General features: G+C 40.9%; 1 protein-coding gene across 1 annotated transcript in view; it reads right to left on the bottom strand.

The window, feature by feature from the left end:
• Positions 1 to 2880, bottom strand: part of myg1 (myg1 exonuclease) — a 68208-nt gene extending 65328 nt beyond the window's left edge. Inside the window, exons 1-2 of the mRNA XM_084317801.1 lie at positions 2584 to 2880; positions 1832 to 1944 (exon numbers count right to left, since the gene is read on the bottom strand). Of these exons, the coding sequence (XP_084173927.1) occupies positions 1832 to 1944; positions 2584 to 2835 (365 nt within the window). The 5' untranslated portion in view covers positions 2836 to 2880. The remainder of the gene's footprint in view (positions 1 to 1831; positions 1945 to 2583) is intronic.
• Between the last annotated feature and the right edge of the window lie 13130 nt (positions 2881 to 16010).

The following is a 16010-nucleotide window of genomic DNA, read 5'->3' as shown; positions in this document are numbered from 1 at the left end:
GTACCTCCCCTCTCCTGTCCCCCATGCTGCTATGACACCTGGGCCCTCATTCATCAACGTGACTTACGCACAGATATGTGCTTAACCTGTGCGTACGACCATTTCTAAGCAAAGTGTGGGATTCATCAATTTCAACTTGAACTTGACTTCGTGCTTATATTTACGCACAGCTCGGAGCATGCGTAGCTGACGCCCAGTGGTAGAACATCGTTACTACGGCATAAGCGCTCCTCAGTTCTGCATTAGTTTCAACGCGGAAATAAGCTTCCGTGCATTACTTCCAAGTTCCAACACTGGCGTGTTCAACTTCTGTATGACCCGTAATTCATTATAGTTCATTGTAAAATAGCGACAGTAGTGTAATTATAACGGGCTCATGCGGGAACAAGAGGTTGGCTTGCTTGTTTGGCACGGGGGGCAGAAGCAGAACACCACCTCCAAACGCCATTAAATATTGTTTCAAATAAAAAGCGACATACTATTATTCTGTGTCACGTTTCCAAATAAGATTGGCCACAACGGAATGCTTTCTACTTCAATTTGTTGATTAGAATAGATTACCTCGCTCCGTTGAAACGTCACTGAGCTCAGCACACAGACATGATAATAATAACAACAACAATAATAATAATAGCTTCATTTTACATAGCGCCTTTCAAGAGAGACCCATGCAAGGTCGCTTTACATAGATGGGGGGGGGGGGGGGGGGAATAACAAAGTAATAAAGATAGTGGACAGACTATGTAAATATGATGATGGGATTCAAGTTCGCGTTTTTGTTGATCATAGGCATGCTGTCAGAGTATGATATCTTAATCAAACATTCTAGAACATTTGTCGTCACAGATAATCTCATAATAGAACATAGGCTACATGGCATGGTCCATCGTGATATTGTGTAGACTGTTATTACTGTACCAGTACCACCCATTGTGACAACAGCACACAAACATGATGGAATTCAAGTTCATGTATTGAAAGGCAGGCTACATCATACATGGCAGTGAGATTCATTGTTCTTGTATATGCTCTCGTATTATTGTTTATATAGGCTACCCAATACTGACATCAAAATAGATTGTATGCCTCTAGAAATCATATGCAGCAGGTAGAAAATTGACGGAAAATCCGTCGCGATTTGGAATAAAATTGAGGAGAACTTTAATCCCTGGGTATTAATCAAACAAAACGGGAAAAGGCAGTCATATTCCAGCACGGTCTTTATTAGTATTTGCGCTGCCCAGGCAGCAATATCATATCCGACATCACCGTACGTGTACACGTCTGTCAGCCTGTCAGCCTGTCACATAACACGCTTCCCTCGGCTTAGTCCATTTTTCCACATTTCTTGGGGGTGTTCCATTACCGTATATGGTTAATCGGGGCGGTTCTGGTATGCAAATACTTAAAACAGTGCACGAGCTCAAACGTAGGATCAAAGTCATATTTATCAAGACAGGTGTGCGTAGGACCTGTGTACGCACGTGTGATAAATCCCGTTTTTTTTGTGCGTGCACATATTCTAAATTCTGTGCTTAAGTATGAAAATAGAACATTTTCTACGTCACGTTGATGAATGAGGGCCCTGGATTTCCCCAAGGGATTAATAAAGGAACGCTTGACTTGATTTGCTTAACATATCATTCTACATACTTAGGACTACCTAAAAAAGATTCTGGCCAACTAGTAGGTTACTTACCATTTGACAATCGTCTTCACATCAGTGTAATTATCCACTGAATTATGAGTTAACTATTGTATAGCTCAGTCTAAAACAGAAATAACTCTAAAGGATATGTGGCGGCTTTACTGCACTGTAACGTTACAGTACCTCTGATGATGGTCATAGCGATGTCTCTTTGGATCAAACTCTCCTCCTACATCCACTACAATGTCACACTTGGCCAGCTCTGCGGGATCCCTGGTCCGGACAATCTCAGCATCCTGTAACATGGAAGATTTAATGAGTGTTTTAGAATTTTAGAACAGCAGTCACTTTCAATTAAATGGTGCTTGCTGTCATCATCATTGTAGGGATCATCTGTACGACAGCGCCCTCTATTGGCATGCTATAACACCAATGAATGAATGAAAACTTTATTTAACAGATTGCAGAATGGGTACCGTACAATACAGTACGGCTCAGTCAATACACACAATTGTAAAGGGGATGCAGACCAGAGAAAGACGTTCGTCTTGTTTACATCAGGGTCCCCCAAGCCCCTTTCGTGACTGCTGATGTACGCCTTGCTTTGAATACAGCTGTATTCAAAGCAAGGCGTGCATCAGCAGTCACGAAAGGGGCTATGGTCCCCCTTACGTACCACAAGTATGACTCAAGACGAGGAGAGCTAGTTGTGCACAAATGATCTAATACAGAATGATAACAGACAAACACCTCACGAGTCACAACGCAGTACAGGTGTTACACCCACCTCGTCTGTGCATGAATCCCCATTCATAACTAACTGCTGGGACTAGCAAACCCTTGCAACGTGCAGCTGCACAGCATACACCATACATCATAGCAGCAAAGCAAACCCCACGTCTGAAATCATCCTCAATCGAAGTCTTTCTACCTACCTTGTACTCAGGGAGTTGACGGAGGAAGAAACAAGCAAGAACTTCATCACAATGAAATGTGCCGTTATGAGTGCCAATCTTTATAGCCGACATGTTTTCAGTGCAGAGTCGCTTAGGTTGGCTTGACATATGTCGAGTTCTTGTAGAAGTAACGATTGATAAGAAGTAAAAGCCAGCGTATGAATTATTTGAAAGTATCGGTTTACTTCTGCTTATAATAGACGTTAATTTTGCCAAATTAAGTGCAATCATGTGTACAAGCTAAGTGACACGCGAGAAGGACCAGCGGACGATATATTTAGCCGGACCGGATATGATATTTGAGCGCGCATGTTTTGTATACCGGGTAGTCCGAGCAGGTGGCGTTTAAAATGTGACGTTTTTTTACATGATTTTTGCCTAAATGATATACTATCTTTTAGCATTGTGTCATCTAGGAGCAACAGGGACACGAAATACAAAATCTAGAACACTCTCAGGACCATAAGGATTTAGGAAATGTATAATATGCCTATACTATTTCTTGTCAGGGGTGATTGTGAGCCTTAAATTAGAAGAGCAGTACTAGGCTCCTATTAAACTATACCTAGAACAGCCACTAGGATAATGTCACAAAGTGGTCTGTCTTTATCATACATATACAGGACATAAAGGACACCACAATGAGATAAGGAACCACTTTATCTTTTATAAACAACCTATTAACCAGAATAACATTATAAACTAAAAAACATGTTAAGCCTTAAGGTCCCCCTATAGGGGGACCCTGCTTTTCTTTATCATAAATCGATCAATAGAGACCGTATTAGATCCCCAATTATCATATCATGGGGTATCATTGGAAAGCCACACTCATTGGCTACAACTCTGTGCAAAGATCTTCGAGATCGCCAAATGATTGACGGAGCTAGAGCCCCGGGAGTCGGGGGTGGTAATGTGTACTTTTGCGTACTTTGGGGCACGCCTCACACATCGGCATGTAACTATATATTGTATTAAAAGAAATGCACACCCAAGCCACTAGAGGTCGGCAAAGTGGCATCGCGAATCGTCCACATGTGGGCCCGTAGATGTTAAGAGGTTAATGTTTAAAAAAAAATAAAAAAATTGTAGCCAAGAGTAAAGACCATAACCCTATCAAAAACAGTAGTCAAAGTGTATATTTTCATTTTTACCGATGTTTTATACGATTGATCAGAAATACGAATTTATCGGAAAATGCTAATTATCGTAAAACCGCAAGGAAATGACTAAATCCAGATTCAACCCTGCCATTGGAAAGTGGAGCATTTTCCCTATCCATAGATGTATGATTTGGCCATAATAAGGTCAAGGTCAAGTTCAAGGTCAAATATGAATTCATAATTAAAATTGATTATCATTTATTACTGTATCTACAAATCCTTCTGTTTAATCATCTTCCCTTTATTCATTTGCTTAGATTTTTTGTACACATGATCTCAATAAGGTGGTGAATGAGCTCAGTGAGCATTTTCTCGTACCCCGCAGATTTAACATGGTATTATTCACCGTCAAAGATGCAAAAATAAATCATAATTTTTATTCTCCTTTTCTTCATTACAATTTACTCAAGCCTAGTAACAGACACAATATTTCTGACACTGGGAATACATACCCCCAGGTCCCTAGATGTTCCTAGATACCAAGAACATGCAAATTGACCTTGCAGAAGTGGAGCAATCTACCATTTACTTAGGCATGTACCTTTAGGCGAAATATTCCTACAGCTTAACAGTTAACATTGAAAGTGAAAATACATTTAATCCCACAGTATACAGTATCGTTATTAATGGGAATAGGCCTATGTCAAGATCTGATTATAGTCAGGCTATCATCACGATCTGTGTGTACTTAAGATAGAGTTGAGATGGGTAACCTTGCTTCCTTGTGGAACACCACAGTTCACTGGCAGGGGGGGGGGGGGGGGGGTAGTGTACCGTTTACCTCTACCATCTGTTCTCTCCCCTCCAGGTAGGATTGCATCCAGCTCACTGATAAACTATCAAAACAAATAGTTTTTAGCTTGTCAATCAGAATGGAGTGATTGACAGTGTCAAAAACCTTTTGTAGGTCCAGCATGACCATGCCGCAGTATTTGTCCGCGTCCACCTCTTGTTTGACGTGGTCGTTCAAATAGAGAAGGCATGTGTCAGTGGAGTGGGATGTTCTGAAGCCAGATAGTCCTTGGGCCAAGTGCCCAGATATGACATGTCGGTACCGGTGAGGCGGCAAAGTTTAGTTGTGATTTTTTTATTCCTATACATCCCTAGATTAGGTTTTGATATGATAGACCTTGCTGACTGGCAGCTTTTTAGTGGTTATCACCTCAAACCCCCCTTTTTGGTATATGGCTCTGGCGAAATTGTGTAAAGGCATACATTAATTCAATAAAATTACAAAAATCGACTTGGTAGTCTAAAATTTGTCATGTAGTATCTTGACACATAGGGGTAAGTAGCAGAATAGTATTTTGGGGCATGCTACCATTGTATTGTTAAATATGACCTGCATCATCCACAGAAACACAAAGAAATATACTGTCCGCTTAACAAATAACAACAAAGATGGTTATTTTCCAGCACATTACGGTGAATATCACTGTCTCACTTGTATATAGAAAACTTCCCATATCCCTAAACTTCAATTTAAGCCCAAGATGACCTTTCTATCTTGAAAATGACTCTTTCTGTAGCCAAAATTCTGCACTATACCTCAAATCTGTGAAAATTGTATGTTCAAAAAACTAAAAAGTGCCTTCCCTGGAAACCATCTTCTTTCATTATATCATCTCCTTTGGGTGTGTTGAACTATTAGCCAGCCACAGATACTTGTAATAAACCCTTAAGTACTAAATAATTGCAATGTATATTGTCTAATTAAGGAACCTTTTTGACAAATTATATTGTTCTTCTCAATTGAATTGATTGATTGAAAAGTTTATTAACAGATTGCAGAATGGGTACAGTACAGTACATCTCAATACATACAATTGTTAAGGGGATGCAGACCAGAGAAAGACTTTCGTCTTGTTTACACCAGGGTCCCCCATTTTCAATTCATCATAACATATATGACATACATGACATACAGATAGACAGTACTGCTACATCTATACATTTATGACATATCAGATTTGCAAATACAGTACTGTTTGTGATACAAAAGTGTCCAGAAAAGGAGTGTATATACATTTGGCGTAGAAACTGTACATTGGAGGAGGTTGGTGGGGTGGGGTTGGGTGGGTTGGGTGAGGGCTGTACATTGGAGGTGGGGGGGGGGGGGGGGGGGGGGGGGTTGGGTAGGGGACACACACACATTTTACACTGTACATTGGAATGTTGACAAAGCCTTACTTGGTCATTTACTGTACAACTAGGTTAGGACATTTGTAGGGGCCAGTTTCGAATTGCAGTCTCACGTAGGTGTTTTTTGAGAGTGTTTTTGAAGGTGGGTAGTGATTCACATTCCTTTACAGCTTTAGGCAGGGCGTTCCACATTGATGTGGCATAATTGCGAAACGTGTTTAGTCCCTTGTTTGAGCCGAATCTGGGTTTTACATGATTTGTGGAGCTCCCTCTGGTGTTGTGATCGTGGTATTCACTGACCTTTGGGAAGTATTTTGACATGTACATGGGTACCTTGGTCGCGTAGTGTATCTTGTAGACCAGGCCCATTGCAAGTTGCTGTACTCTGTCGTCTACTCTAAGCCATCCTAGGTTGTCAAAGTGGGCAGGGGTGAGGTGGGTTCTAGGAGTCAGGTCAAGTAGTAGTCTGACTAGCTTGTTTTGAGATGTTTGTAATTTGTTTTTTAGTGCCTTTGAGGTGCTTTGGTACCATGAGGTGCAAGCATAGTCGTAGTACCCTTGAATGAGTGCTCCTGCTAGAGTCTTCAGGGTATTCTTGTTTACCAGAGAGGAGATCCGGTACAAGAATCGCGTTCGTTGGTTGACTTTTTTTATTACATTGGATGCCATTTTGTCACAGGAAAGATTAGCCTCTAGGATGGAACCCAGGTAGGTAATTTCATCTTTCCTTGTGATAATATTGTCACCCACTGTAACCGAGAAGCCGTCGGTCTTGCTGAGTTTGTTATTTGAACCGAAGAGAATGGACTCTGTTTTGCCCATGTGTAATGATAGTTTGTTGTCGGCGAGCCATATGCAGATTTTGCCTAGTTCCGAGCTGAGGGCTTTTTCAACCTGTAACTTGTTCTTGTCAGAGACCAGCAGGGCTGAGTCGTCCGCAAACAGGAACAAGTTGCAGTCACTACCTTATTCAATTGGTTTTAGAGTTAGATAGATAGATAGATAGATAGATAGATAGATAGATAGATAGATAGATAGATAGATAGATAGATAGATAGATAGATAGATAGATAGATAGATAGATAGATAGATAGATAGATAGATAGATAGATAGATAGATAGATAGATAGATAGATAGATAGATAGATAGATAGATAGATAGATAGATAGATAGATAGATAGATAGATAGATAGATAGATAGATAGATAGATAGATAGATAGATAGATAGATAGATAGATAGATACCTTCATTGATCCCACAGGGATACAGATACAGGACATAGAAGTAGTATAGTAATTTCAGACGAATAGCAGCACAAGACAACTTTAATATGATACAAAAATAATGTAAAATAATCTGCTGCAGAGCAAGGAGCCAACACAGTCAACAAAATAAAATAAAGTATACAGATGTATACACTCTATACAATCATCCTGTGTAAAGTAGACCGTAAAAAGGCAATCCTAGTTACCTAGTTATGACATCAGCACAAACCAAAACACAGGTGACATACAGTATCAGCTATAACAGAAATATGTTACAATGTCACATAACATCACTGAGTCACAGAGGTTCAATTACCTAGCCCCTTGTTATCATTACTTTAAAGGAAAGGAAACAGTTGTGCATATTTGACTTTTTTCTTTCTTTTTTTGAGTGGTGCAACCACTCCAAGGAACACCAATGTCCGTCCCTCCTTATGTCCATCTTTATGTATATGTCCCTATGTTTAGGGTACCAACAGGGTACTTCAGATTTTTTTTTAATCATCATCAGTATCTGAGTCTGTCAGCTGTGCAGGGGTCTCCTCCTCACTGCATTGGTTGGCACAGGTTTGTAATTTACACAGGTTTGTGCATTTCAGCCCATTCTTGAGACATGTGCACTCAGGTAGTTTGCATGACCTCACACACTTGCAGGATAGCAACTGCAAGACAGCATCTAGAAGCTCTGTGAGTGATGCCTGACAGATATCACCTTGGAAGCTATCAATGCTCCTCAGTGCTTCTTCCATGTGTGACATCTCTGTTGGATGTGTCTCCTTTATCCACAGAAGGAAGCCTTTCCAGGCAAGCCTCATCAATGCTTCATAGACAAGCTTGTGCAACCTGACAGCTCGATTGTATTTTCTGCCTTCCATCACACCAGTTACTGACCCTTCCGCAACAACTCCAGACTCCACACAGAGGTCCCTCAACCCTGCATCTTGGAATCGTTTGCCCAGAATGGAAAGCAGATTGCAAATAGTGTGGAACACCCCCATCCTGATGATAATGTTTTGAAACTTCTCATGCTTCCACATTACTTCTGCTGCCTTGGCATACAGTGCTTGGTCAAACACACAGACGATCGTCGTTAACTGCAGGGACTCCATGATACCCAACGTTTGGTTTAGCATCTCATACACCGTTGACAGTGCTGTAGCAGGAGCATTTATAGTTGGCAGGTAGCCTACAGTGTCTTGGACCACTGTGACATTGTTGCGGACCTGAATATTGAAACCAGTCCAGCTGCTCACAGACTGAGCTTCTGGGACAGACATTCGAGCAAGCAGCCAAACAAGGTTCTTTGCCTTTGCATCCTGGACTTGTGCTGTAGTGTCAGCATCTACACTTGGGGTTTTTGGTGGCCCCACTCTCTGTCCAGAATTGTACGTAGGTAGCAGCAATGTTTTGGGGCTGATACTCCTCTTCTTTGACTTGGTGACTGTAGGCATGATCCTTTGAGGTGCATGTCCAATGACTTTTGCCTGGACAGCTATGCCATTGACTCGGTGAGAGGTTCCTGCTCCACTACATGTTTCCTCTAGCCGGTCTATGTTGTCATAAGCCAGGGTGGTGAAAACATTTTGGTAAATGTTTGCCGGTAGTGGTAGGTCATCTCTTGACAGTTCCATCTTCTGCAGACACAGTGCTGTGTCAATCTCTTCAAACTGTGAATAGGACACACTATGTCCAAGCCGGTTCAGAGTGTGCACCAATTCCGTGTTTCCTGTCAAGGACTTCACAGCAAAGGGCAGAAGTACATGTTTTGGTGGCTTGATTCTGCCACATGTGACTGCAAAGACCAAGTCACTACCAAAGGAGGTGACAAGTCGTTTTACTCTTTCAGACGGGCTGTTGCAGTTTCCATTCAGTAGTGTTTGCAAGAACTGAGTGATGGATTCAGGAATTAAGAATTCACCTTGTTCTACATCAGGTGGCCACACTTGTTTGGTGTCTTGTTTTTTAATAGCATTTCTCATCAGCAAAGCTGCCTTTGTTACAGCATCATCAGGGTTCACTGATCTGATATGTTGCAGTTCTATTTTCAAGGACAATACTGTTTTGACAAGCTCAGTCCTTGATAGGCTGTTTGGGTATAGAAGAAGCTTTCCATTTTCATCAGGAAACATATGGATGGATCCGCCAAGCTCGTCTTCCATCCTACGGCGGATATGTTTCTTAGTTGAGTCCTTGATCTGGCTGACACCAAGAGACTTCATGGATGATTCTAGTCTTGATGAGAAGTTTGTCATGGGTATTACTTCTGGATTGGGAAAGAGTTCATTCCTAATGTATGAAAACACTTCGTCATAGGCTTTTTTTTCTGCTACCTCATTCTGTTTTTCTGCATCTCCACTTTCTTTCCTTGACTTAGAGCAGGTAGCAGGCTTCCCAGATGTAATATGAGATGTGTATGCACGGTAGCAAGACCTATGATATTGGCCCTCAGCAGCAACAAGCTCTCTACTAGTGATAGCAAGCATTCTCTGGTCCAGTTTGATGACTGCTGCTTTTCTGATCATGTCATCTGCGCGCAACTCTGAACATTGTATGAGAGGTTCCCTTGTGTTTTGGCCCTTCATATACTTGCTTGATTTTTCGCAGAAGATACACTTCACTTCATACACTATTGATTTGCTTGGTGCATCTCTAGATGGTCTTCTAGAAGTTTCTTCTGCTGCTACAGAGGCAGATGCTGTTTTTGAGGCAGATGCTGTTTTTAGAGTGATAGTGTCTAGTGATTTTTTCAATGTGAAGATACTACGGCATCGGCGATGATACAGTACTTTTGGAATTTCTCCTTCACACAAGTCTTTGGCTATGTCCAAAATTGGGATATGATGTCTGATTTCTGCTGCCCTCAGCAAGGACTTCCATGAGTCCATGTTTTGGGGTGACACCAGGTTTGAGTCAGAAATCCCGTCAGAGCAGTGGATGATGCATACCTTGCTGCTGACTACGACTGAAGTTGGATTAATTTTTTCACAAGGACGTGACGCTCTGAAATAGACAAATTAATATTTAGTTTTTACATTAATTAGCTTGAAATCTGACGCTAATGCACTTCTAAAGTAGCACTAAACAAACAAAAGTCTCTAAACAAACAAATATATATATATATTTGTTTAAACCCAAGAATAAAAAGTTAGATTTGTCTTACCAGTCAGCTGTGTCACATTCAGCTTTGATTCCTGTAAGAACTGCTCTATGATGGCGTGACTCTCTGAAATAGATAAATCAATATTTTGTTTTTACATTAGCTTGTAGATCGGCTATTCAGGGCTAATGTTCAAATTCACTTTTAGGACCCCTGCATGATGCCTTACGTTATTGCCCTTATGCAATGAAACATACAGTTAGTAACAAAATATGTCTCTAAACAATCAAATATGCTTCTTAAATTCTCATGCACATGTGTATACATATATATTGTATATGTGTTTTCATAACCCTTAACATGTAGTAACATTTAAAGTTGGATTTATCTTACCAGTCAGCTGTGACAGCTGTGTCCCATTCAGCTTTGATTCCTGAAAGAACTGCTCCACCACCAAATAATAGGCCACACCCACTTCATCAACTAATTTAATTGGACACAGGTTTGTTTAATTTATAAAAAGGAATGTCCAAAAAGAGTGTTATAGAAATTTTAATGTGCTATTGGCTGTCTGTGTTCTTTTTGGAACTGATGAAAATCCGCCTATAGAGGAAAATAACAAACAGTAAAAAAATATAAAAAGCTGCTCCTATGGAAAGTCTATCATATTTTAATTAACTTATATTGACCCTATGAACACTTTAAAATAGGTAAGGTTTTGCCGCCTTTTCGGTACCGATATCTCGTCCGGCCCAAGGACTAAGATTGGAATTCGTAGATTAGATTATTTTTCGCAAGGTACTTGTCGACCTGTTCGTAGACTATTTTTTCCATGACTTTCGAGATGGATTGCCTGGGTCTAATTTGCTGCCTTTTTTGTGCAGGGGGGTCACTCTCGCAATTTTGAAGTCTTTGGGGACGTGTCCCTGTTTTATGGATAGGTTTATTATGTGTGTGATGACTGGGGTGATGGCGGCTGTTGAGTCTCTGAGGAATTTGGAGGGGATATTGTCATGGCCAGTGGCCTTGTTAGGTTGGAGGGCGCTCAGTTTTTTGAGTACCTCATCTGTTGTTACCAATTCAAGTTTTTGTAGTATGCTAGGATGTGTTCTACCCCAAAATGCCCTGAGTGGGAGGGTAGTTTATTAACCAGTGTTGTGGCTATGTTAGTGAAGAATGTGTTTAAGTATTTGGCCACATCCAGCGTGTCAGTGATGAGAGTGTTTTCTGTCTTTATGTTTATGTTTGTAAACCTGGTTTTTAGTTTTGTGCTGCAGCCTAGTTGGTTGTTGAGTAATTTCCAAAGTTCACAGGGTTTGTTTTTGTTTTCCTCAGTTTTGTCAATGATGAAATAGTTTTTTGCGGATTTGATCATGGTGTTCAAATAAACCTCTTGATTCTTGATGGTGGTTACATCGTTTCTTAGTCTGATTCTTTGTATTTTGAGTTCTTCCACGTGGGCTTGGAGTGGAGAACACTGGCAAGCTTTGTCTGACTTTTATGAAGTTCAGAGCATTTTTTGTCTCTGGTTTTCACAGCGGTCAGTATTTCAGAGTGCATCCATGGTTCAGCACGATTTTTAACCCCGGTGGTTCTTTAGTTTAACTTTAGCCTAATGGGCACCAGTGGGCGGTCAACACATGTGGTATAAATTATGTTAGTGTCTATGTGGTTTGATATACGTATAGGACAAACTAAACTCAATCTTAAACTGAGAATAGCAGAATAGCATAAATCTGCGATTAGAAATGGAAACATGGACTATGCTTTTGCCAGACACAGATAGAAACCATGGCTCTGCCTCCTCTCTCAAATTCATTGGGATAGAGAGGGTTCTTCCTAATCCAAGGGGTGGGAATTTAGTCGACAATCTGCTACAAAGATAAGCATATTGTGATTTCACTTTGAACCACATGGCCTCAATAAAATATTGGATCTCCTTTTTGCCATGATTGATCTAATATATGTCTCTTCTGCCTACAGATAACTGATAGCTGCACCTGATTTAGTGAGAAGAAAGACAGGACAATCCCCTTTCCTCTCTGTATTTCCGCTAAACGCAAACACACCTTGTTCGCAATGTCTTTAACTTGCATCTGAAGAAGTAAAAGGAAAAAGCAATTCAGCCTTGTTGAGTTCGTGAATTTTTTTTTAATTGCTCATCTCCTGCCATCACCTGCACCAAGAGGAAATAAGGGTCAGCAATGCTGTGCATGGGGCATCTACCTGCTGAATATATACATGTAAATACTTACATATATACTCACTTACTACTCTATGTGCTTTGAGTATGTGAGAAAACGCTATACAAATAAAATGTCATCATTCACAGGTAGAAAGCCCAGTCCTCAATTCAAATAAACCAGAGACAATGTAAATATGAGAGTGGAGATGAATTGACAGAGGTCTTCAAGTTCAAGTTTCAAGTTTCTTTATTAGTTGTCATACAGAAGTACAGAATACTTTTATACAAAATGCTTCTTTCTGTTACGCTCCAGAGACTGTGCTAGACAAAAATAGATAAGTATAAAATAAAATAAGTATAGCAAGTAAAAAATAGAAGTCACGTACGTGGACACAAGTGTTCAGTATGTACATATGTACAATGTTCAATGCAGAGTAGAAGTAACTGAGTTACCATACAATATACTATACAATATACTAATATACTATATAGTGCAAAGCAGAAATGGGATGAGGCACAATTTAGGTACAATTTACAGTAAGGCAAGGGTCGGCAACCCTAGGCACGCATGCCCGCATTGGCACGCGGGAGCATTTTCATTGGCACAGGGGGCAGCATTAAAAAAAAAATTCTTTTACTTTGCTTTGAAATATTATAGTGAAATATTTTGCACTGTTGTCGCATTTATCTTGTTGAAATCCTCCCACAGGTTCTTTTTTGTAAGTCGACTGTTTTGCACACCCCTATGACAGCTATACAGCTGTTCCCATGGTGCTCAGCTGTCAGCAGTCAGCTGGCCTCCCACACCCGCGCGCAGTTCCCAGGTAATCACAGTGCCGCGGTTGCATTCTGTATGTGCCGTCTTTCATGATGGCAACCCCCGCTAAGAAAGTTAAAGCAAAGGAAATTCGGGCATTCCAGCCCTCATGGACAGACGACTACGGGTTTGTGTGTCAGAAGGACCGTGCTGTGTGTACTTTATGTTTAGAAAATGTAGTTTGCCGAACGTCAGCTGTGAAACGCCATTTTGAGACAAAGCATCAAAAAAGTTTCAAAGATCAGGCGGATAAGGCAGAATCGATTAAACGTGCCGTGGCCAGGTATGGAAAGCAAGCCAGCACCCTCAAAGTGTTCACGACTGCTAAAAACCACGCAACTGAAGCAAGCTATCGCATTGCTCATTGCATTGCGAAATGTGAAAAGCCATTCACTGATGGCGAGTATATCAAGGAGGCTTTTCTCTGTAGCTCAGATGTTTTGTTTGAAGGCTTGCCAAAGAAAGAGACAATCAAATCAAGGATAAAAGATATCCCCATGTCAGCTCGAAGTGTCGAGCGACGCATCAACGAAATGTCAGAAAATATCAGAGAACAGCAAACAGCTGGATTAAAAGATGCTCCGGTGTGCAGCTTAAAGTGACCAACTACAGCCCCCAGATAACGGAGCTCAGTAAAGCAAAACAGGGCTAGGGATCTCACTGACAGCGACAGGTAGGCAGCTGTTTATTTTCCTACACATGGGGCTGCATGTTAACTTGAACGTCTCTCTCTATCTCTCTCCTCTCTCTCTCTCTCTGGCCTTGCTCCGGTGGAGGGATTGGAGGAGGAGGGTGTGCTTTGTGTGTGTGTGTGCCATCATGTTAACGTTAGCCTCAGTTAAACCTTGCGACGACTGAGCTGTGTTCTGTGTTCTGAGCTGTGTTCTGTGTTCTAAGCTGTGTTCTGAGCTGTGTTCTGGTCATGTGACACCACACATATTTAATTGAGACCCTTTATTATTTCAATTTAGCTGGAAATACATTGATACATCATTCAGTAACATTTTCAGAGCCTTATAACTAAAACATTATTACGGTCACCATTGTGACCAGTGGGATTAATCAACAAATTGTATGCTTTATTTTTCTATTTCATTTTAACATTGCACATGTTAAAGGGGAGAGGGCAACGCCATTTCCTTTTACTCAAAATGTGAGTATTACCAAGTCAACTTGTGTTCTTAAAACAATGACAATAAACATAGTTTTATTAGGTTGAAATAATGTGGTTGTGTACTTATTTTTCTGTTAACTTATTATGGATTGAAAACTGAAAACCTTCAGTGTAGTCTTGCGATCAATCGAAACTTCTTTACACGTTATATACCTCACATTCACCCATTCATTCACACATTGTGGTGTTCTCCATTAGGCCTGTAGGTGGAGCTACAACACAGCATTGATTGATTGATTGATTGATTGATTGATTGATTGATTGATTGATTGATTGATTGAAAACTTTATTAACAGATTGCAGAATGGGTACAGTACAGTACAGCTCAATACATACAATTGTTAAGGGGATGCAGACCAGAGAAAGACTTTCATCTTGTTTAACGTACAGTACAGCACACGTACAGTACACACACCGATGGTGGAGGCAGCCCACGTGGCATTTTGGATGTGTCCAAAAATGAATGGGCAAATGTGAGTGAAATGGTCGCACTGTATGCAGCTGTTTGTCTGCATTGCATCCCCCCCCCCCCCCCCCCCCAACTCAGATTTAGGGTTGATACAACCATCATAATAATATTGTTAATAATAACAATAACAATAATGATGTAATAATGTAAAAGTTATCATTAAAAATACTCATAATGATTATGAGAAAGAAAATGTACGATGCATGGAATATTGTTGATATGGCACACTAGTTACAACTATATTTCAAACTGGCACTTCATGTCAAAAAGGTTGCTGACCCCTGCAGTAAGGTGTAATGAGGTATGGGTTGTAGTGCAAATTCTTTACCAATAAATATAAAGTGTGTTTACAGTAGAAGCCCTCGAGAATCACGTCCCCACTGCCACTCCGCTACCACTCCAATGTCACTTTAGAACTCACTCAGGTGTTAATTTTCGGGGGCTGGTACTTAACTTAACTGCTTCCCCAGGGAGGGGGTCGGGCGCTACTTCCCTCAGACCCCCAAGATAATTTTTATATGGGCAGTCTGACTTGGCGTACTGACCATATATTAGTGTTGCAATGCATGATAAATAAACAGTGAAAAAATCTAAGAAATCGGATGGGGCTGGGACATTTGGGACGAATAAAAATGTAAGATGAAAATCTCCCCAGCCGGTGGGTGAGCAGTGGAGGTGTGAAATCTGGCCCGATCCAGAACAATAGGTCACAAAATCAGAGTGGTGGAGTAGTGGCAGAGTAGCAGTAAATGCCTGACTTCTAAGGGCTTCTACTGTAGGTATTCTAAAGTGTGTAAAGTGGGTGCTGCAGTGAGTTGTTTGTTTAAGTGAGTGTGTGCGTGTGGATGTGTGTGCTGTGAGTGCATTTGATGGTTGTTACATAGTGTTATTGTTCGTTGAGCATCCTGATGGCCTGGGGATAGAAGCTTCTTCTGAGTCTTTCTGTGCTTGCCATGAGACTCCGGTATCGCTTGCCTGACCGCAGCAGTTCAAAGAGGCAGTTGTTTGGGTGGCTGGAGTCTTTGATAATTCTCTTAGCCTTACCCATGCACCGCTTGTTGTAAATGTTCTGGAGAGTGGGAAGCCCCCCTC

This window comes from Notolepis coatsorum (assembly GCF_963971535.1).
Source record: "Notolepis coatsorum genome assembly, chromosome: 6".
NCBI classification, from domain to species: Eukaryota; Metazoa; Chordata; class Actinopteri; order Aulopiformes; family Paralepididae; genus Notolepis; species Notolepis coatsorum.
The sequence above is the reverse complement of the archived record's forward strand: the minus strand, read 5'-3'. Positions and strand labels throughout refer to the sequence as shown.